The 23,096-nt window shown below is 53.2% G+C and overlaps 2 protein-coding genes across 3 annotated transcripts in view; both read left to right on the top strand.

Moving 5' to 3' along the window:
* The first annotated feature begins 376 nt into the window (after positions 1–376).
* Positions 377–5,013, top strand: LOC111140080 (UDP-GlcNAc:betaGal beta-1,3-N-acetylglucosaminyltransferase 6). The gene is given in 8 exon segments (XM_022492469.1): positions 377–640; positions 642–822; positions 825–935; positions 938–1,175; positions 1,177–1,220; positions 1,223–1,255; positions 1,258–1,409; positions 4,791–5,013. Coding segments are annotated over 8 exon segments (1,032 nt in total). The 3' UTR covers positions 4,800–5,013.
* Positions 5,014–15,280: 10,267 nt separating this feature from the next.
* The window catches only part of LOC111140078 (calpain 5), a 52,347-nt gene continuing 44,531 nt past the window's right edge, over positions 15,281–23,096 (top strand). The window contains exon 1 of one of the 2 annotated variants that reach the window (XM_022492466.1): positions 15,281–15,379. The gene's annotated coding sequence lies outside the window, so the exon portion shown is untranslated. Of the gene's footprint in view, positions 15,380–15,770; positions 15,880–23,096 lie in introns of those variants that run through there. The other variant, XM_022492467.1, reaches the window with a different exon arrangement.

Genomic DNA, 23,096 nt, shown 5'->3' with positions numbered 1-23,096 from the left:
AGCATGGATGTAAATTGAGGCTGGGGAGAGTCAGGGCTTCTGGTTGGAGCAACTGGGTGGATGGTGGTACCATTTACTGAGGTGGAAAAGCAGGATATGAAGTCACGGGAAGATGAAGATTTTAACTTTGACATGAGACTGCTGCGCCTAGGTGGCATACAGGGGAGATGTGGGGAGACAATGAGATTCTGAAAGTCAGAGCACTCCGGACTGTGGGAGACGGAAGATGCTTTTGTGTACTCTTGAACTGAGTTTCCTTTGACCTTGTAGCAGCAAAGGTGAGAAGGCCTGGTTCTGGGAGAGAAGTGGGAAGGGTGCTCTTCCGCTGATGTCAGACATGACTCCTGGCTCACCTCTGACTCGGTTTCCCCCACAGATGTCTCTTCCCTGCCTCAGGTCCATGAATCCCAGGGCTTTGTCCCTTTTTCTGGTGGGTTTGAGCTTCTTGGCCCTGCACCTCTGGTTCCTCCAAGCCTCCGGGTCCCAAAGGGAGAAGGCGTGGGATGATTCTCCAGAGGCTCCCCCTGTTGCCCTTGCGGCTGTGCAGCCATGGGCATTCAGTTCAGAGTCCCGAGGTGTGGTCAACGACTCGGTCAACGCCATGGTCGAATTCGACTTCGAGCAGCTCCCCGCGTGCATCCGCAATCCAAGACTTCCTGCAGTGCCGCCACTGCCGCCACTTTCCCCTGCTCTGGGACGCGCAGACCAAGTGCATGGGCTACCGCGCGCTGCTGCGGGCGGTCAAGTCGTGGCCCGCCAGCCACCCATGGCGCGAGCTCATCCGCCGCACGTGGGGGCAGGGGCGCTGCCCCTTCCTGCTGGGCTCCCTGGGGCCCAGCAGGCCGAGAGCGCCGGGCGGCTGGCGGCGCTGGCGGCACTGGAGGCGCACGAGCACAGCGACACGCTGCAGCGGGCCTTCCGCCACACCTTCCTCACCCCACGCTCCAGCACCTGCTCTACTGCCCCGCCGAGCGCCGGCCGCGCGCACGCTTCCGGCTCAGCCGCGGCGACGACGTCTCCGCGCACACCGCCGACGTGCTCCGCTTCCTGCAGACGCGGCAACCGGGCCGCCCCCTCCTCGCCGGGCAGCTCCTGGCCCGCTCGGTGCCGGTCCGCGACGGCTGCAGCAAGTCCTTTGCGCCCCCGCGGCTCTACTCCCGGCAGGCCTACCGGCTGCCCAGCCCTGCGCGAGGCTGCCCGCCACAGCCCGCTCTTCCCCATCGGGATGCCTACAGGGGCACGTGTCTGAAGCGCGCCAGCCCGGCGCCCGGCAGTCCTCCTTCCACCCCTGCCTGCGCCGCGAGCTGCGGCCTGTGCACAGCTGTGCGCCCTATGAGATGCTGCTCATGTGGAAGGCGCCGCTCGAGCCGGGGGTGAGCTGGACCCGGGTCCTGAGGACCAGCAGGAGGGTGAGCAGCCCCCACACGAGACGCTTTCCGCGCTGAGAACGCATCTTCCCTGCTCTGTATGCCTTCTATCCCCCACCCCCCACCCCAGCTCGGTGCACCCGAATCCGAACCTGGCTACACAATGGAATCACCAGGGCGGGGTTGGGAAAGGCATGGGGCCTGGCCCCACTTCCACAGTTTCTGACTGTTCCCATCTGGGGTGTCCTCAGACATCTAGGTGATCCAAATGTGCAGCTATTCGGAATGAAGCCCACTGGGCAAGGGAGGTCTGTTATCCTTCCAAGCCCAGCTCCTTTGCCCCCCTCCAGGAGCCTGCGGGTCTAGCTCCCGCACTGAGTCAATGGGGGCAGTGGAGCAAGGCCGTGTGAGGAGCCAGGATGGAACGTCACCTGTTGGGTGCGGTACACGGATACTACACTTGATCTTAGCCAAAAGGCGGAGAAGCGATGGGGTGCGGTACACGGGTGGTCATTGCCGTCATTCGCTCCGCTAGTGAGTACAGATGGGGCCGAACGGCCGGTCAGCAGGTGGATCCCCTCCCCTAAAGTCAGTTCACACTTGGGCCCTGGAAAGCAGCCAGATCAGAGGTTGAGGGGTGTGTGTGTGTGTGTGAGAGAGAGAGAGAGACAGTCTTCCTTCCACCCAGTTCTCTTTACTGCTCCCCCACCCCTGCAATACCTCTGTGAGATCAAAATCCCCACTGTGCAAAGGGGGACCCTGAGGCTCACCGAGGACAGTGATCCAGGGCCATGTGGTCATTCCCAGTTATCCCACCACTGTGGTCCCCTCCACACTCACTGACTCCAGCTGATGGCCTCTTCTAATGGCCTTGCCCATGCACACCTGCCCCAACAGCACTTACTCCCAGGATGGGGGGAATGGCACGGGGGCACAGACAGGCTCCTTGTCAGGTCTGGGCCTCAGAGTTGGTCAGCCATGGGGAACCAAGCTGGGGATTCAGGGGGGGGCAGCGTGGGGGTCAATGATGATGAAACTGTGAAAGATGCTGACTGGGAAATGTGGACAGTATTTGGAAAGTGTGTGGAGGTCAATGTACAGAACTGTGTTGGGAGAGTGCAGGGGTGATTGGCTCTGTCGTGAACATCAGTTAGGAGGCTGGGGGGGTCAGTGATCAGGACTCTGAGAATCAGGCTGTGGTCCTGACCGCCAGGAGCTGTCAGCCATCTTGGCAGAGCAGGAAGATCAAGGAAACGGCTTCAGGGTGAGGCAGAAATGTGTATCAAGGTCCCAGCCTGACAAGAGGGACACAACTTCAAGAAGGAAGGAGCCCCAGTGGGAAGTCAGGAGGCCGACCAAACGCCTTCCCTGCCCTCAGGACAAGGCCCATCCCTCCCCTATGGTGGACTCGATCTGGGCAGTACCACATGCAGTGTCTTGCTTTGTGGGGCTCCCTCCTGCCTCTCCCTCTCCACACAAGCTCTCATCCCCTCACAGGAAATACCTTCCAACCGCCACCACCATCCACGTCTCTCGAGGCATTTAGGAAGTTGCCTGCTCTCCGCCAAAATCTGCTATTCCCTCCCTCCTGGGCGCACAGCACTGCCTGGGAGCCTACACTGCCCAGCTTTCGTTGCAATTCGCCATGACCCTGTGACCAGGCTTTCTTAGATGACTGCTTGTGGACACCATGAGGAGCACACCTGAACCCTGCCTCGCCTGGGCTCACCTCCCTGGATTGGCCCAGGGATGGGCCTGTGACCCAGCTCTGACCTCACAGATGAGGACAACACTCCAGGCCCACCTCCAAACAAAGAGCTGCTCTACCCAAGATGTCAATAGTGCTGAGGTTGAGAAAACTCTTCCTCTCTACAAGGACCTGGAGTCAACCCTGGATCTCCAACAGGCCTTTACCCAACTCCTGATGCGGTAGCCAAGTGCCTCAGGAGTCACCTCAGCTTGAGTGTGCCGCAGCCACACCTCAGGCCTGCCTCCCCAACCATGCTCCCATCTCAGGAAAGGGCCCTATCATCTCCTGACTGGTCCATGCCAGAAGGTGGGCGGTGATGATGCAGCTCCAACTCTCCTCCCTCATAGCCCATCTGGTCCACCACCAAGTTCCATTGATTCAAAATAGCTCTCCAGTCAGTTCTTTCTCATCTATCCATCTTCTTCTCCATGGTACCAGCTCTCACATGGGCCAGAGCCACCTAGGGATCCATTCTCTGCCCTACAGTAGCCAAAAGCCAGATCTGGTCATCAATTGGCCCCTCTCAAAATCTAGCCCTGTTGCCCTTGGATAAAGAGCAAATGCTTTTCCCTGCCCTCAGGACAAGGCCCATTCCTCCCCTATGGAGGAATCTGCATTCCTTTGACCCCTCCAGCTTGATTTCTCCCCACTCTGCTGGGGCCTCTTGAGGTTCAGTGCATTCTCTCTGGCCCCTGGGCCTTCCACCATGCTGCTTCCTTGCCTGAAACATTTTTCTACTCTCGCTTTGTCTTTTAAAAAGTATTTTATTTATTTATTTGACAGAGAAAGAGCACAAAAAGGAGTGGCAGGCAGAGGGGAGAAGCAGGCCCCCTGCTGAGCAAGGAGCCCAATGGGGGACTTGATCCCAGAATCCTGGGACCATGACCTGAGCTGAAGGAAGATGCTTAACCCACTGAGCCACCCAGGCACCTCCCCTGTCCTACCTCTTCCCCACCCCTACGCCTCTTCCTTCATCTGACAGAACCTTCAGATGCAAGATGAAACGTCACTTCTTTGGAAAAGCCTTTCCCAACCCACTAGTCCTGGGGCACAGGGTTTCTCAACAGGATGGGTCCTTACACTCTATCTTGTTCTAGCTCTGAATTCCCCGGAACCCTCTCATCTGCATTCCCACTGCGGTGACAAATTGCCACAAAGCCAGCTGCTTAAACCCATGCAGATTTATTCTCTTACAGTTCTGCAGGTCAGAAGTCCAACACAAGCTTCACCGACTTAAAACCAAGGTGTCAGGACTGTATTCCTTTCTGGAGCTCAGGGGTGAATCTCCTTTCCTGGCCTCTTTCACCAATTCTGACTCTCCTGCTCCTCCTGCTTTTAGGGACCCTTGTGATCACATTGGGCCACTTGGATAATCCACTCGGATCATCCAGGATTATCTTCCTATCTTAAAATCAACTCATCAGCAACATTCATTCCCCCTGCAACCTTAATTCCCTTTCCCCTTGTAACCTAAACTATTTGTAAGCTCCAGGGGTGAGGGTGTGGACATATCTTGGGGGGTCATTATCCTGCCTACCAGTGCCTAATAAATATTTGTTCAATACGTGAACAATGATTAAATAATCAACTAAAACTAATAAATGAACAAATGTTCTCCCTTCACACAGACCTCCCTGAGGCAGAGTCTCAATGCTGGATTCCCTTCTCCCTAGGGCTTGTAACAGACAAGAAAACCAGAATGCTGAGGCCAGGAGTGGACACCTTCCTTATTTACAAGAAAGTCTGACTTCTGTGCTTTGACAAATTCCTCCTGTTTTCCTGACAAGCAGATGGACTATCCCACCCCCCCTTTACAAGTAAAGAGATTAAGACTCAGGAAATTTATAGCTCAGAAGGGTTAGAACTCTGTAGTTATGGGCCTGCTGTGTCACTCTGGGTCCTGGTCATCCCTTCTCTGAAGCTGAGCTGCTCTTGTCACCAGGCCCAGTGAAGACCAGCGTCCGGCAGCGCCCGGGCACCCCCTGGCGTCATCTGATCCTCAAGCGCGCCCAGCTACCACTCACCCCGCCCGGCCCTTCAGGCTTTTGCGCCCCACAGCCGCGAGGGGGCGCTCCTCGCACACCATTTCTGCGGGGAGGCTGGCGGCGGGTTCCTGGTTCGGTGAAATTCTGGGTCACGGGGACGGTGCTCCCAACACCATTACCCCACCAGTGCTAATTGACAAAGACCACATAAGCAGAGAAAACGATGGGCCTGTCTCACAAACGCGCTTGCGAAATCCTACATAAAATACCAACAGACGGAGCGTGACAACATGTAAAAAAGGAAAATGTATCAGCATCTGGATGGGTTTATCCCAGAAATTCCAGGTGGGTTTATTTAGCATTAGAAAAGCAATCGCGGTGAATGGATAGAAAAGGAAGATGTGTCAGTGTGGCACGTCAGATCAAGAGAAATGTGTCTCTGGTGCAGGAGGAAAAAATGGATAAAATTCAACACCCATTCGTGACTCACTCACTCCCTTCCTTCTTTCCTTCACCCTCCTTCCCTCCCTCCCTCCCTTCCTTCCTTTCTTTCTTCTTTCTTTTTTTAAGATACAGAGAGAGAGCGCGAGCTGGCGAGGGGCAGAAGGAGAGGGAGAGAGAATCTCAAATCAGCTCCGTGCTCAGCAGGGAGCAGTGATGGGACTGGATCTCTCCACCCTGAGATCATGACCCAAGCCCATATCAAGAGTCCGTCACTTAATGAGCCACCCAGGTACCCCAGCCATTCATGACTTAAAAAAATTTTTTTTTCTTTGTAAAAGGTGAAAGCATTTGAAAGCATTTCCTTTAATATCTGGAACAAGATGGGGTGCCTGGGTGGCTCAGTCGTTAAGCGTCTGCCTTCAGCTCAGGTCATGATCCCAGGGTCCTGGGATCGAGCCCCGCATCATGCTCTCTGCTCAGCAGGAAGCCTGCTTCTCCCTCTCCCACTCCCCTTGCTTGTGCTCCCTCTCTCACTGTGTCTCTCTCTGTCAAATGAATAAATAAAATCTTAAAAAAAAAAAAAAAGATTTGGAACAAGATTTGATGTGCCCACCATCACATCTGTTCAACATTGTCCAAGACGTGAGAGCACAGCAGGAAGACAAGATAAAAATTCAAAGATATAATGACTTGAAAACAGAAAGGAAACAATCAAAACCTCAGAGATCTGCAACCCTATCTGCAATTTCCCGTCTCTATAACAAATTAATGCCATACTCATCTGAAGTGAAATTTGTGCGTAATTTAATCTCCCACGCATATATTTTCCAAAAAATCACCATAATCCTTTAATTTTAATATTAGATTAAAAAATACTTTAAAATTATATGAATTGTAATGTGTAAGTTCTTGGGCAAAACAAGAATAAACAAAAAACCCCTTACAGATCTCTAAACTAGGGGGCAGTATACCTCATTGAGAACCAACATACAAAAATCAATTTAATTTCTATATAGTAGTAATAAGCGGCCAGGAAAAGTCATTTTTTTAAAAAAAAGTACCACAATAATAGAGGGGCACCTGGGTGGCTTGGTTGGTTAAGGGACAAGCACCTCGAAGTCCCTGACTGCCTTGAATCCCTACCCCAACCAGGGAACAGGGATTATCATCATCCCCACTGGCCAGATGTGGAGACTGAGGCCCTGGTAGGAGAATGACCTGCTCAAGGTCACACCAGTCTTTAGAAGGAGGAAAACCTTCTCGGTCCCACCCATCTCAGCGGCACTGGGAACGGGGTGGTGGCAGCAGCCCTCTGAGGCAGGAGGGGAGGGTGGAGCTCCAAGGTCAGGCCCACCTCAGCTTCCTCACCATTCTCCTTTCCTGTTTCCTTCCCAGCCCTCCACCCATTCAATTGAGAACCCCACCTGGGTGCCCCCTAACCCTGCCTGTGGAGGCCGTGGGGATGGGGGGACTGCTAATCTCTCCACGTTAAATCAACATTATAACGATTTTTAGAGCCAGTCCCTCTCCACCCTGGAACAGTCATTTACAGAATTATTCTGTATTGTTCATGACCCTCTTCTTCCCTCCTGCCTAGACTCAGCCTGGCCTTTGAGTAATGAACAGGCTCATTAACATAATTTTCCCAGTAGAAGAACAGTCTTTCCAGAAGGTCAATTCTGATGCTCTCCAAAACCCAGGAATGACATTAGTTTGTCAAATGTCATCCTTTATTCTTGTCTCCTGCTTTTAAAAGTTTGAAGCAATAGAGTAGGAGATTGGATTTGTATTTCAGAAAATCTATTCCGCGCAGTTGAAGGGATCTGAGGGGAAGGAGGGGGTCCTGGGAAGAGTGAGGGAATGGGGAGCAGGGGAGTAAGGGAATGCTTGACCTGGGAGGGAGAGAGGAGTAGAGAGAGTCTAGAAGTCATGGCAGGAAGAATGGGACTTTGAGTTTGGAGTGCTAGCGGAGGCACAGGAGGGAGCAAGGCTGGTTCAGGTTTCACCCAGGAACTTGAACTTCACAGGCTTGGTGGGAAGAGTCAAGGTTCTTATGAGGATGCTCTGGGCTTTTTGGGAAACAGTCTGGCCATTCCTCAAAAAATGTCACCTGGAGTTACTCTATGACCCAGTAATTCCATTCCTAGGTATATACGCCAAAGAACTGAAAACACGGGTTCGTCCAAGTATTTGTACATGAATGTCCACAGCAGCGTTATCCATAATAGACCCAAGGTGGAAAAATACCAAGGGTCCATCAACAGATGAATGGATAAGCAAAATGCAGTATATACATACAGTTCAATGTTATCCAGCCACAAAATGGAATGGGTGTACTGACTGATCCGTGCTATAGCATCCACGAACCAGGAAAACATTCTGCTGGGCGAAAGCAGCCAGACCCCAAAAGCCACCTATTGTATGATCCTACTTGTACGAAATGTCCAGAACAGCCAATCCATAGAGACAGAAAGTAGTTTCATGGTCACCAGGAGATGGTGGAGGCAAGGGGAGCAACTGCTAACGGGAAGATGAAAATATTCTCGAATGAGATCATGGTGATAATTGTACCATTTTGCAAATAGACTAAAATCTACTGAATCTTACCCTTCAAAAGGGTGAGTTGTATGGCACGTAAAAAAATTATATCTCAATAATAACACATTTACAAAGATGCAGTTGGAGACAAAGCACTCTCTCAACTTCCCTGCTCTCCCACTCCCTTTTCCTGCTTTCTCTACCCCTTCCCACCTGCGCCTCAGGAACCAGTCTCTGCAGACTGTCTGTCCTTCCTGTATTTCCTTTGCCCAAATGAGCAGATCCCCATATGTCTGTGTGTGGGGTTTTTTTCTTTCAAGATTTTATTTATTTATTTGACAGAGATCACAAGTAGGCAGAGAGAGAGAGAGAGGGAGAAGCAGGATCCCTGCTGAGCAGAGAGCGGATGGATGCTGGTCTCAATCCCAGGACCCTGAGATCATGACCTGAGCTAAAGGCAGAGGCTTAATCTACTGAGCCACCCAGGTGCCTATTCCTGTGTGTGTTCTTATGTTCTCTTCTTTCTGATATGAAGAGCAGCATATTGTATAGACACTCTTTTGGCCTTTAATTTTTTTCTCTTAATAGTGTGTCTGGAATTCATGCCATATCAATTCAGAGATGGTCCTATTTAATTTTTTACTTCTTTTATTGTTTATTTTATTTTATATTTTATTTTATTATTTTATTTTTACAACTGCCAAGTACTTCTTTGCATGGCTGGGCTATAGTGTATTCAACAATCTCCCATGTGTGGTAGATTGTTTCCAAGATTTTGCAATTAAAAATAATGCTTCAATGAAAAACCTTTTGTATATGTATTTCCACATTGCTGGAGGCCTGTCTTCAAGAAAGATTCATGGAAGTGGAATTCCTAGGTGAAAGCATAAGGGCATATTTAGTTTTGTGAGGTATTGCCAAAGTTCTTTCCAGAAGGTTGCCTCAATTTGCATTTCCACCAGTGAGGTACATAAATGTATTTGAATGCCTATTTCCCCACAGCCTTGCCAACAGAATGTGTTGTGATATTTTTCATTTTTTGTCAGTCTGATAGGTGAGAAATGCAATCTTTCTCAGAGTTGTTTTAATTTGCCTTTCTCTAATTCTGAATGTCCTTGAGCATTTTTTTCCTTATGTTTGAGGGCCATTTTTTTCAAAGAGTTTATTTATTTGAGAGAGAGGCAGAGCAGGGAAGGTTTGGGGGGTAAGGGCAGAGGAAGAGGGTGAAGCACTCAGCAGGGAGCCTGGCCTGGGTCCAATGACCCTGAGGGCCATTTTTTATAGCTTTTCTGGTGAATTCTCTGTCCTGCCCTTCCCTTCATTTTACTGTTGGATTTTTGGATTTTGTCCCTCAACTGTTAAGAGTTCCTTATGTATTAGGGAGAGCTGCCCTTTGTGGTATAATGTTGGGAATATTTTCTTCCCGTTTGTCACTTGTCTATGGACTTAGTTTATGGTGATTCGTGTCATGCAAAGTTTGTTTATTTCTATGTAGCCAAATTTATCTGTCTTTTCTTTTATGGCCTCTGGGCTTTGAATCGTCATGGAAAGCCTTTCCCAACCATGACACTTGAAGAGGAAGTCACTCGTGTTTCCTTCTGGTCCTTGTATGGTTTCAGTTTTACACTTAGAGCCTGAAACCATGGAGTTTATTCTTTTGTTGGGTGGGGTGTAAGATATGGGTCTATTTTTTCCCCTTTTCCAAATGGCTACCCAGTAGCATTTATGACAAAGTCTATCTTTAGTATGTAACAAAGGTGCACCTCAAATCACTGGGATAACAATGTATTTAGGTTTGTTTCTAAATTTTTTAGCTAACTGCAATTTGTCTCTTCATGCACTAGTGTCACCCATTTTTAATTACAGAAGCTTTTATTGTTTTAATGCCTTTAATTTTTCATAAGTAAGCTCTACGTCCAATGTGGGGCTCAAACTTACAACCCCTCGATCAAGAGTCACATGCTCTACCAGTTGATCCAGTCAGGTGCTCTGACATTTTGAATGTCTGGTAAAGCCTCACAGATTTTCTTTTCCAGTGTTTTCTTGCCTTTCTTGCCTATCCTTGCATGTTTATTTTTCATATGCTCTTTGGCATCAATTCATCGATCTTCATAAAATAGCTTACCATTACTATTTTTTTTAAGATTTTATTTATTTATTTGACAGAGAGAGAGCACAAGTAGGCAGACTGGCAGACAGAGGCAGAGAAGCAGGTTCTTTCCTGAGCAAGGAGCCCGATGCAGGGCTCGATCCCAAAGGTGGAGGCTTAACTGACTGAGACACCCAGGCACCCAATTTGCCGTTATTTTTAATGGGCATATTTTAATTTGCATTGCAACTGCAAATTAACATAGGAAGAACTAACATCTTTACAATGTTGAATCATCCTACCCAAGAGCAGGGGATGTCTTTTCAATTGTTCTTCTTTAGTGTCTTTCAAGGATGTTTTGATTTATCCTCATATAGTTTTTTTTTTTTTTAAGAGTGGTTACATTTCAAAGACTTTTAAAATATATTATTTGTTTATTTATTTGAGAGAAAGAGAGACAGCAAGAGAGCACACAGCAGGGGGAGCAGCAGAGGCAGAGGGAGAAGCAGGCTCTCTGCTGAGCAAGGAGCCACACACAGGACTTGATCTCAAGACCCCTAGATGGTGACCTGAGCTGACAGCAGACGCTTAACTGACTGAGCCACCCAGGCATCCCTCCTCATATAGGTTTTACACATTTCTAGTTAAATTTGTTCCTAAGCATCTAATCTTTGTTGTTATCACAAATAGGGTTTTCTGTACTGTTAGGACCTTTGTTTATTGTTTTTCTATATACAAAGTATTTTGAATTTTATATTTTAACTTTACATCCTGCTACTTTACTGAAGTCTTCTACTATTCGAGTTAGGGTTTTTTATTTTATTTTATCTTAAAGATTTTATTTATTTATTTGTTAGAGAGGCAGAGAGAGAGAGAGCATGAGCAGGGGGAGGAGGGGCAGGCAGAGGGAGAAGCAGGCTCCCCACCAAGCAAGGAGGCAGATGTGGGACTCAGTCCCAGGACCCTGGGATCATGCCCTGAGTCAAAGGCAGACACTTAGCTGACTGAGTCATCCAGGCATCCTTTGAATTAGTTTTATCATCGATTCTCTGTGGTTTTTCAGGTATAACATTTTGTCATCTGCAAATAGAGATAGTTTTATTTCTTCCTAACTTATTGTCAGGCCTCCAACTGATTTCTCTTGTCTAATGGCGTTAGCTAATACCTATGTGGAAGAGTGGTGGACCAAATGGTCATTCTTGACTGGTTCCTGATCTTCACAGAAATATTTCCAGTGTTCCTTGATTATATAAGATGCTGGCTTTAAGACTACATTTTATCATTTGAGGAAATATCACTCACTTCCTATTTCACTGAGTATTTTTATCATGAATGGGCATTGAATCTTGTTAAAGGCTTTCTTGGCATCCATAGAGAATATTATATGATTTTCCTCCTAGATTCATTAATATGGCACATGTTTATTATGGGTTCACTTGGGTCCCCCAAAAGATGTTGAGGTCTAACCTCCAGAACCTCAGAATGTAACCTTACTTGGAAATAGGGTCTTTAAAAAGGTGATCAAGAAATGAGGACATTAGGATTGACCCTGATCCAATATGACTTGTGTTTTTATTAAGAGGGGAATTCTGGACACAGAGGTGGACACACACAGAGAAAACGCATGTGAACATGAAAATGTAGATCAAGGTGTTGTGTTTACAAGTCAAAAAATGCCACAGATTGCCAGCCAACTGCTAGAAATGAGGAGGAAGGCACAGAACAGATTCTCCCTCACAGCCCTCAGAAGGACCCAACCTTAATGACACCCGATCTTGGATTCCTAGGCTCCAGAACTGTGAGACAATACGTTTCTGTTGTCTAAGCTGCCCAGTTTGGGGTACTTTGTGACGGCAGCCCTAGCAAGCTAACGCTATTAGCAGATTCTCTAATGTTAAACCAACCTTGCATTCCTGGAATGAATCCCACTTGGTTCTAGCTGGCTCTTAAGAAAATCCAGGATACTAGCAAAATATAGACAATGTTTCAGAGAGTTCTGGGATTAAGAGCAACTGAAACATCATCTTGTCCTCTGTGTCACCATTTTCCATGTGTCTGCTGGAAGCCCATTGTGACCCTCCCATTTCCTGTACTCTCGGGAGAATACCGTTAGCGACTCTTCCCAATCTGAAAACTCTGTCTGACTCATCTCTCTCCCTACAGTCCTTGGCCTACAATCCCTGGCTGCAATCCTTTCTACAACCCCTTGGCTAGATGGGAGTAGGGGAACTGGTCGACATGGTTATTTGAATCCTTTCCAGCCAAGACACCAGCCACTCCCCACGCTGGGGTGCTTCCTCCAGACTTCTCAAACAATACCTAGCCAATTAGATCTGCTGAGATTTTTGAAAGAAATTATTTTTATTGTAAGAGCTTCTCCTGGGAACCCTTGTTACACACAGGAGCAGTCAAGATAAGGGTGTTCTGGACTGGAGCAGAGAGGACTCTGTGCCCAGGCTCTGGTGAGATGGGGGGTATGGAGACCCACAGAACTATGGAGAGAGCGGTGGGTCAACTTTAGGGGACAAAAGACTCTTAAAAGAGGAGTCGAAAGAGCTGCCCTGTGAGGGAATGAGCTCCCACTTACAGGGGGATGCAAGCAGATTGGCTTGCCAGTCAAGGGGTCTAGAGAGGTGGCTTTTCCCTGGGGCAGAGAAGAAGAGGAGGAGGAGGGCACAAGAGTGGAGTCAGACAGGGTGGGTGTCGATCCCAGTACTACCATTTCCCGACTGTGTGACTGGGGCATCTCCCTGAGGCTCATGGGTCTAATGAGGGCTCCTACAGAGGCTGGCTGTGAGAATTTAATGGGAAAAGCACCTACACAGCAGGTCCCATGATGGCATCTGTCAATGACTCAGTTTACAAAGACTGAGAGCCACCAAAGCCCCAGTAGAGCCCCACCCCTTCCTCAAGCTTGCTGGGAGACCAGGTTCTTCCTGGCTTGTCTGCAGACCATACACAACAACCCACCCCCCTCCCTCATCACACCCCTACAAGAGCAGGGCCGGTGCCTCCTCCAACCCCCAAATGTGATGGGCGCCCTGGACGGGTCACCGTCTCTCTAGGCCTCTCTCCTCATCTGTCAGAGAAGGTGGGTACTGCCAGGGATGGGCTCAGAGTGGGCCCTTGCAGTTCTGACCTTCTGGAATGCCTAGGCTTCTAACTAATCATGTGTACATATCTCTGCTTCTCAGGACCCACTGTCTTCCCAAAATGAGGGGGTTGGATGGGATGAACATAGCATCAGCTCGACTGTGCCAAGCACTTACTCTGAGCCAGGGCCCTTTCTAGGGGCTTCACAGGAATGGCACATTTAATTCTCACACCCCCGTGATGTGAAGGCTACCAGATTGTTTCTGTAGGGAGGTGATGGAAGCAGAGAGATGGGTGACTGGGCCTGGGTCCTACTACCGATGGGAGCCCAGGCAGTGAGTTCCGAACTCAAGCTTGGGATCAACACCTGACACTTATGGTGGTTCCAACGCTCTGAAAACACAAGGGGACCCAACATTCACTGTTTTGCAGGCTGAGGCGAATGTTTTCTCAGACATGACTGGGCACCCTGCATAACTGGCAATAGGGGCCTGACAATTTGCCTGGGGGGACCATCACACATTTCCCCAAGAAGCCCAGTTTACAGGCAGGAAAGGGGACAGAGGACTTGCCTGGATCACGCAGCCAGGGATGGGCAGAGTGAGCACTGGAGCCGGCCGGCCGGGCTTCCCCTAGTATTACTATCTTCTCCAGAATCAGCCTCAACCTCCCAGGGAGGTCAAGGCTCCAACACGGATTATAAGAGAGGCTGCGAGAGGTCACCGCCAAGGAGGAAGCACAAACAACTGGGTGGGAACGCCGAAGAAGGAGGGGTGGGGCTTTGGAGTGGGGAGGTGGGGGTGGGGCTTGGTGATGGAGTCCCTGGCACTGGGGGCCTGATTATCAGCACTTTCCTCCTGGAGAGGGAAGGAAGAGCGTCTCAGACCGCCGCTGAGCTGCATAAACAAGGTCTAAGGGTGGGGGAGGCGGCGGCCTCGAGCGGAGCCCTGAGGGTCTGGGGAGGTGGCAGCCAGGACACAGGCCGAACAATGGGGTGTGAGTGGGGAAGTCAGTCACAGGGGCTGTTTTGAAACAATATTCTGAGGGTGGCCCGTCATCATAGCTGCATCTTTGAAAGTTCCCTTGCATGGACAGGGACGATGCGGGGGTGGGGAGTGGGTAGGGGGGCAGAGGAGGCGGGGCTGGAGCTGCATCCCGGGGAGAAATATCTGCGAGGCCTGGGACAGAGACTGTGCTGTGGTGGCCGGACAGTCCGAGTGCCTGAGACGTTGGTGAGATCATTAACCGAGACTGAGAACCCCGGTGAGTGGGCCGGAGTTTCTCCATCTGCAAAGTGGGCTGGCACAGATCAGGCTGGCAGGTCTGCCCGGAGCCCTGCGCCCCTACTGTGTGCCGCGGTTGGGCATTTCACAGATCTTCTCAACCTTACTCCAGAAACATGCCGCTCCTGCTGCAGTCCTCTTACAGCACGCATAAAGGCACACTGTGCGCCTGGGGCCAGCTCTCCGCATCAGGGTGTGCCTCCCGGGGCTCTAGATTCCCCCTCCTCGTCCCGAACCTTGGAGGTGGGGAAGAGAGGGGTACGCGCCCCTTCAAGTTCCTCATTCCCCAGCCCTCTGTTTCGACCCTTGCATGGCTCTCTACAAGATGCATGCCCTAAGCTCGGCGGGCCTGCAAGTCTTCCGCGGAACTGGCACACAACCCTCGGGCACACCTGGGCTCGGCCCTGGGGCGGGGGGCTCCCGGAGATACACAACGGCTGACAGTGCGAAATTGGGAGGGAGGGAGAGCGGGGACCTGAACGAGCCGAGCCGCGCTGGCCCAGAGTCCCCCTCCTATCCCGGAGCGGGAACTCGGCTGCCACCTCCCCGCCGCTTCGCCCCGCCGCACGGCGCCAGTTCGCCTGCGCAGCAATCCTGGCCCACCCGCCCGGCTGGAGACCACGCCTCTGTCCCCAAATGGGCGGAGGCCGCGGGGCGGGGCGGGCGGAGGCCGCCGGGCGGGGCGGGCCGGGCCCGGGAGTCCGAGCTCGAGCCCCCGCCCAGCACCGGAGGGATCCCCCGGCCGGAGCGGGAGGCCCGTGCAGTCCGGGTTCCCGTGCTCGCGCGGCGCCCAGCGTCCGAGTCCTGCCCGAGCGGCGGCGGCGCGGCAGGTAGGAGGAGCTGCGCAGAGGGAGGTGTGTGCGAGCGCGCGTGTTCGTGTGTGTTTCGGAGGTGTGTGTGCGGGTGCAGCGCCGGCCGGTGCGTGCCCGGTGAGCACGAATCGGTGTGAGGGTGCGCATCCCGCAGGCAGGGGAGGAAGAGGTGAGCGCGGGCCTTGAGGCCCCAGGCGGGGGCGGGGGGTTTCCACGAGCCGCCCCCGCCCCCAGGGCTCCTGCCCACCGCCATCCCCACCTCGCGGCCGGGGGCCTCTTTCACCTCCTCCTCGGTGGGTGCTCCGGAGCCAGATTCTTAGTTCCGATGCGCTGAGGTTTAACGCTCCCCGACTTGACTGTCGCTTCTCTTCCTCACAATTACCCTTTCCTGTTCTTTTCCCAGCCCTCCGCCGTGGGTTCCGTTTCGCAACCCCACCTGGATGTCCCCCCAGCCCCGGCGCTGGAAGCTTGGGAAAGGGCAGGGCCAAGGCCAGTTCCCTTCCCGACCCTCCTGGCAGGTTGGATGGCGGCCTTTCTTCTTTTTGGGCTGCTGGGCTTGGGTGTGTCAGAGGGGGCCGGGGGAGGAGGGGAGATTTGGGAGAGAATGGATCTTGGGCTTCTCTGATCCTGCTTCCACCCCTGAGAGTTGGGGACCTGGGGAGACCTGCCTGGGGTCCACAGGTGAAGTAGGACAGAAGATCATGAACAGGTGCCAAGTCTGTCCAGGTTTCACTTCCTGGAGGGATTCAGCCCCTGGGCCCTCACTGGATGAGGAGGGTAGGGTAGAGGGGGCAGTGAGCCACCTTGTTTCTCAGGGCTCCTAAGCCAGAATTTGAAGGTGGGTCAGCTTGGCTCTCAAGTCAGAATCTTCTTCCTGTACTAGCGTTGGAGAGAGAAGGGCTGAGGCCAAGTATTCCTAATATCCTGGGGTGGGGGGTTGGTGGTTTGGGTAGGCTTCCTGGAAGAGAGGGGTTTGAGAGTAGGGCTCAGCCAACCCTCAGTGTGAGGCCTCATGGGGGAAACCACTGTGTTTTCCTGAAAGGATTGAGACCTCTCAGGATCTTTTGGTCCTGGTCCCTGCTCTGGTCCCCAGAGTCCTGGGGTAGGGGTGGGGAGGCCTGGCTGCTGCTCCTGGCTGAGGAGACTGGGCAGGGTCAGGTGGATCCAGCTGCGCCTGCTTAAGGTCAGACCAGAGCTGGGTGCCAGGACAGTGAGGTGGGGTCATTGCCGAGTGAGCCTCCCTTAGACTGGTGGGGCAGATGGGTCAACCCCAGTGCAGGAACCTGCCTGGGAGCTGGGGGAGACTTCCCTGCAGATACAGTGGTGCTGGGTCTCAAAGGCTGAAAAGTTCACCAAGCAGAAGAGAAAGGGCGGGGCACTGCAGGTCCAGGGAGAAGGCCTGGGTTGTGGGGGGGGGCGTTAAATGGTCCGATGTGCATCTGAGAATTGTCCCCCATCTTCGGCTTTGTGATGGTTGAGTTACAGTGGGGGCCAGCGAGGAGGAGGACACAGCAGGCAGAGGCCCCCTCCCTGCTCCCCTGCCTCTCCTCTGCCCAGCCCCCCACCCAGGGCTAGGTTTGGCCTGGAGAAGGGGTTCTGATAGAGATTCCCCTTGCAGGGGCGCTGCAAATGGGGGGATGCACCAGGGCTGTGCAGGGACCCCGTGCAGAGGGAGTGTGGGTCGAGAGCCCCTTTTGAGATGGGGCCACCACTGGGGGAAGTCAGTGAGATGGAAGTTGGCTGTGGGAAGACTGTGGGCTCTTGGGGGTAACATTCAGGACCCCGCTTCCAGGCTTTGGGCTGCTTCTGCCTTCCCCACAGGTTCTCGGGACAGCCCTGAAGCTCTGGTCCCTGAACAGGACGCCTCCTCGGAGCCCTCGAGGGCACCTCGAAGCCTCTCTCCACCACCTCCTACCTGCGGGGCCTGGCCTTGTGTGCTGGCTTCTCTGAGACTGGCTCTGCCCTTGCCTGTGCCCAGAGATAAATGCTGCCTAATGATAGGGATTCGGGACGGTGGTGATGAAAGTAGATCGTGTCGCTTGAAGTATGTATGCAAACTGGTGTTTGATAGCCATTATAATTAATAGTACAGTTGATCCTTGAACAACATAGGTTCAAACTGCATGGGTCCACTTGTATGTGGATTTTTTTATAATACAGTACTTTAAATGTGTTTTCTCCTCCCTATGATTTTCTTAATAACATTCTCTTTTCTGTAGCTTAGTTTATTGTAAGATTACAGTATATAATACGACAAACAAGATATGTGTTAATCGCTGTTTATGCTATTGGTAAGGCTTTGGTTAACAGTAGGCTGTTAGTAAAGTTTTGGGGGGAATCAAAAGTTATATGTGGATTTTTGACTGGGGGGATCGGCACCCCTAATGCCTGCCCCAGCCACCACTGTTGTTCAAGGTCAAGTGTAATTAACTGTTGCTATCACTTAGTGCCTTCTTCCCTGAGGGATAGCATCCACAGTAAAGAGGGGCCAACTTTGGGAGAAGGGTAATAGGAAAAGGGTTTTCTCCCTTGGAAGTAGAAGCGCCCCTGCCCCGCCCCCTTCACGAGGTGAGGAGAGCTATGAGGGGCTCAGAAGCCCTGTGTCTATCTACCCAGCCAAGTCCCTGGGCCTCCCAGAGTCTTCTGTCCCTGAAGAGTCATACAAAAAGCTCTCAGCAGCAGGCCTTGGGCTACCCCAGCCGCTGAGAGCAGCTCTCCAGCTCCCCAGTTGGGGCCGCACAGACAGATGGAGAGTCTGTCTGTCCAGATGGGGAGTCTTTTCATCTGCAGCTAGTCTTCTCACCTCCCTCCCCCTGCTCCCATATTCTCAAGTGAGAATATGGGCTCCTTCCCTCCAGCCCTCAAGTCCCCCAGGGAGCTCTTCTGCCCCTTGTCCTCCCTGGGTTGATGGTGACACTCCAGGATTGCATTCGGTTAGGCCAGGTTGGGCCAGGCTGCCGGCTTCCCTTGGCCTTACGCCCTGCTTTTCCCTGCTTACTAAAGGCAAAACGGGCTAAGTCCCTTTGGGATTCTAATCCAGTAAGGTGACCCTTAGGCTCGGACACAGGAAGCTAGTGGAATGTGAGCATTTGCTTGCTGTACGGCCTGAGTTACTGCTCCCCATTCTACCTGCCCTGGGATATGAGGGTGCCAGTGGCTGGGGCTGGGGTGGCCTGTCGCTTTCTGCCACAGCGGGGCATGTGGGCTTGCGGGAGAAGGGGCTAGTGGCCAGAGCAGATGAAGCCCGTGCTCACCTTCCCTCAATGGCTGTGTTCAGGGATGGCCACAGGACCTTGCGCTGTGCCACAGAGCCCTCCTGCCACTGGGTGCTGCCTGACACTGGGTGACTTACTCTGGTCAGGGTGAGGCACACCCTGAGTGTTTTGTGACCAGCAGTAGGAACTACGACACTGAAGTCTGGGGTGACTTTGTTTTACATTGAAGCAGTTCAGGGTGTAAGAACTTCACCCTCCCTTGCTAGCTGTGCACTCACTCCCTTGAGCAGGAAAGAGGTGTGAGGCCACACGCATGCCTACCCACGTCTTCTCCAGGATCAGTATTCGTTTCCTCTTGCTGCTGTAACAGTGAACACTGTGGCTTAAAACAACACCCAATTTATTCTCTTAGGGTTTTGGAGGTCAGCAGTCCGAGTTGTCTTAGGGGACTAAAATGGTGTTGGCAGGCCAGATCCTTCTGGAGGCTCTGTGGGTGACTGTTCCTTATCTCTTCCAGTTTCTGGTCCTCTTCTGGGGTCACATCTCCCTCTGCCTCCCTTGTATAAGGACACCTGTGATCACATTGAGGGCCCGCCTGGATATGCCAGGATGATCTCCACAACTCGAGACCCTTAATCATATCCGCAAAGTCTGTTTTGCTGTATAAGGGAACATTCTCCGGTTCCAGCAGTTAGGACACTGATATGGGGGGGGATTGGCATTAGTGAGCCTGCCACACAGGCTCATTGCAGGCCATTCTGAGAGATCCCCTCCTGGGTGCCCATGGCACCCACTGGCTTCCCCCAGGCGGTCACCCTGTGTTAGTCTCCTCCCCACCCCCCGCAGCCCAGGAGCTTTTATGGGCTGAGCCTGGGGCTGCCACACATCTGGCCCTAGTGCCCAGCCTGAGACCATGGCAGCCAGAGCTCAGGGCTGTTTGGAAGAGGGGAACGTGTTGGCCTGTCCCCACGGGTTGCCCCAGTGACCAGACCCTGTCCTGCCCCCGACAGTAGGTTAGGCCTTTCAGAATGGTGGACAGCTCATTGCAGACATTCGTTCAACAAACCCAGTGCTGTTCAGGGTCTCCTGATCCCCACCATCATCCCGTGAGGGCTGGGGCCTGGCGGGAGCCCCATTTTGCAGATAAGTTTGGTAAGGCCAGTGAGGCTAATCCTGCCTGGAGTAGAGGTGTTTTGGGAACTGGTCCAGGAGAGCAGAAGACCTTCATTTTATAGACGAGAACTCTGAGGCACAAAAAGGGTAACTGTCTCCTCACCTGAGGATGAGGGTAAGGATGTGGAGGGGACATTCGAAGGCTCTGATTGGTCCTCGGCCTGGGCATTGGAGGCTGCCATGGGCGGGCACGTGACCTGGTGCCCAGCCATCCACTGACGCTGCGGGTGCTGCCAACCGCCGCCCCCCGGGGACGTGGTTGCCATCCTAGAAGGGGGCGTGGGCTTCCCACTGCCCCACGGACAGCCTCAGCCAGAGAGTCCTGGCCTGCGTGCTGCAGATACTGCCGCAGTGTGGGTCTCCATATTGTCCCCACAGCCAAGGCCATGGCCCTATGGGCCCTGCGTTTGCCTCAGTGGCTGTTTTCTATAGTCTGGTCTGTCTGCTGGTGTCGTGGCCTTCCCGTGGTCCCGCCTTGCTGTGAGCCATGCAGGAGCTGGGCTCGTCTCACCGCACACTCCTGAGGGCTCTCAGCCTGGCTTTCGAACTGTTGTAACTCGGCTGTGGCAGTGTTCCTCTGCTAGCCCCCTCTTCCCTCTTCCTCTCCCCTGCACCCCGTCCTCCAGCCTTGCCTAAATGGTTTCTTCCTTCCAGAATGTTCCATCCTCCTCCTAACTTTCCATTTCCACCTCTTGAAATTACAGCCCCCCACTTGAGATCCCGCTTAGATGCCTCCTCCTCCATGAGCCTTTCATGCCCTGTGTGCCTGAATCCATGCCCTTTTAGAACAGATTTCCCGGCTCGGTACCAGGGGCATTGTGTCTCTCCTCAACTGGGCTGACCTCCCGGCAGAGCACCCCCCTCTCCAACTCCTCTCCCCCTTGACCAGGCACGGGGCAGGTGTGGGGGAAGGTTGGAAGGTGAACTCCCAGGGGCTGATGAGTGGGGCATCACTGTCTTTGCTTGAGGGAGGGATGAAGGGCCAGGCAGAGTAGAGCTCTGACAGGAGACAGGCTCCCGGCTTGGTCCCCAGTGCATCTCTTCCCAAGCCCCTCGACCTCATCTGCAATGAAAATAGTACAGAGAGGGCACCTGGGTGGCTCAGTGGTTGGAGCCTTGCCTTCGGCTCAGGTCATGATCCCGGGGTCCTGGGATCGAGCCCCACATCAGGCTCTCTGCTCTGCAGGAGCCTGCTTCCTTCTCTCTCTCTGCCTGCCTCTCTGCCTACTTGTGATCTCTGTCTGTCAAATAAATAAATAAAATCTTAAAAAAAAAAAAAAGAAAAAAGAAAATAGTACAGAGGTTGTGCAGGAGCTCGAGCTAGGAATGGAGCATCAGTTTCCCTGTCTGAGAAACGGGTATCAGCCCAGCAGGTTTCCACCTTGAATCTTGGAGGCACCTGGTGCTAGAAGCAGACTGCCTGTTCTGGAAGGAAAAGAGGCTGTCATGGTGACAAACCCAGCACATTGAAAAAAGCAGGAAGTGTCCTCTTCCCCAACCATTCAGTAGGGAGAACCTGTAGACCGGAGAGGGTAGGGGCTTGCCTGTGGTCACACAGCACAGTGGAGCCGAGGTGGCTTCAGTAACCTGCTGGGGTCTCACTTTGTCAGGGTGTTTCCCTTGTGGGGAGTGAGCAGTACCTGTGAGCAGAGCCTCCCAGCATCACCCCCACCCAAATCAGACAGGAAGCAGCCCCTGGTGGGGGTTGAGGGGAAGGGAGGGTGGGCTCTGCTGCATCTGCCTCTCCCTCCAGCACCTTCTCACAGGATGTGGTTTGGGGTCTGGAGCTCCAGTGTAGGGTGATCAGCTGCCCTGGGCATCTTGGGATGCGTGACCTTTAGTGCCCCCACCAGGTGAGCTCGCCGCTTGCCCTGCCTGGAGCCCATGCCCTGCCCAGGAGAGCCCCTGCCTGCATGAGTGTGGCTTCTTCCTGTCCCTGCCCTAGGCCCAGCAGAGCCCAGGCTGGAATGCTCCTTTTGGAGGTATCTCTCCCAGCTATGCCTGCTGGCCGAGATTCCCGGCCTCCTCACGACACCCTGTGGGGAGACCCAAGGCCCAGCGAGGAACAGCTAGCTGTGGGGCAGAGGCCTCCGACAAAGCCGGAACCACACAGAGAGCCAGCCCAAAGCTGGCTCTTCCCTCACGGGCTCTGCTGGGGGTTCATCAGCGCCCCAGTACCAGAAAGAGGCCTGTGCCCCACACGTGCCTGGCTCTGCTCTCTCCAGGCCGTCCATAGCTGCAAGCACTGGGTGACTTGCTTGGGTGTCTGTGTTCCAGAAGATCCCTGCAGCTGGGTGGGGACGGGATTGGACACAGGAAAGATAGGGGGTTGGGGAGTGGAGAAGAAAGACAGGATTTCCCAGCCTTGGTGCCAGGCCGCCTGGCGCGTTGGCTGGAGTGACTCACTGGGCCTGGCCCCCTGGTGCTGCTGCTGGAGCCCGGAGTGTGACCTGGAGCGTGAACCGGAGCGTGAACTGGATCGTGAACCGGATCGTGAACTGGATCGTGAACCGGATCGTGAACCTGTGGCCCAGCTCTCCCTCCTCATGCACTTTCCCTCCCCCACCCACCATGCTTTCCTCAGCACCCAGTACACGCAGGAGACCAGAGTACACCCACGGTAACCCAGAGATACGCCTGGAGCTGGCTAGTGATAGCTGGTGGGGGGGGGCAAGAGGAGAGTGGGAGTGGGCTGCGGGAGAAAAGTGGGGGCATACATGGACAGAGCCAAAGCCACGCAGACAAGCAGGCAGTCACCAAACTCTGGGGCTCTCCCTTTCCAGGGCCCTCCCTGGCATCTGTCCTGTCCCTGCCTGGGCCACGGCCTCAGCCCCTTTCCTCAGCACCCGCCCCTCCGTCTCACCCCTCTGCCCCTCCTTGGCTACCCTGTGCCCTCAGTAAGAGCCCAAGCCTGGCATCCTGGTGTCCCAGCCCGGCAGAGCTGGTCCTGCCAGCTTTTCTCACCCCCCAACCCTGCTCTACACTGGGGACTTCCAGTTCTCCCTCCACGCTCTCCTGCCTTCCTTCCACCTGGACTGAGTGGGTCCTGCTGGCCCGCCCCGTGCGGGTCTGGCCTGGCCTTCAAGCCCTGCTCTGGTTTGCTCTGGTTCCATCTTGAAGAGATACCGCTGTTCTTCCCATCCCTGTAAACCAGCCTACATCATGCCTTCCCCCTGGGAGTGCTGACTGCTAAGTGTCTGGCTTAGTTCATGGTTTGTGTCATGTCTGTCTGTCCTTGCCTCCCCTGAGACAGCGGTGAGGCTCTGACCCTCCTTGTCAGCTCAGGGCCAGCCCAGAACGGCTGTCAGCACAGATCTGCACATCGGCATTGTCTGTGTCCCCTGAAT

The sequence above is a fragment of the Enhydra lutris genome, unplaced genomic scaffold (assembly GCF_002288905.1).
Source record: "Enhydra lutris kenyoni isolate GAN:26980312 unplaced genomic scaffold, ASM228890v2 scaffoldscaffold152, whole genome shotgun sequence".
Classification (NCBI taxonomy): Eukaryota; Metazoa; Chordata; class Mammalia; order Carnivora; family Mustelidae; genus Enhydra; species Enhydra lutris.
The sequence above is the reverse complement of the archived record's forward strand: the minus strand, read 5'-3'. Positions and strand labels throughout refer to the sequence as shown.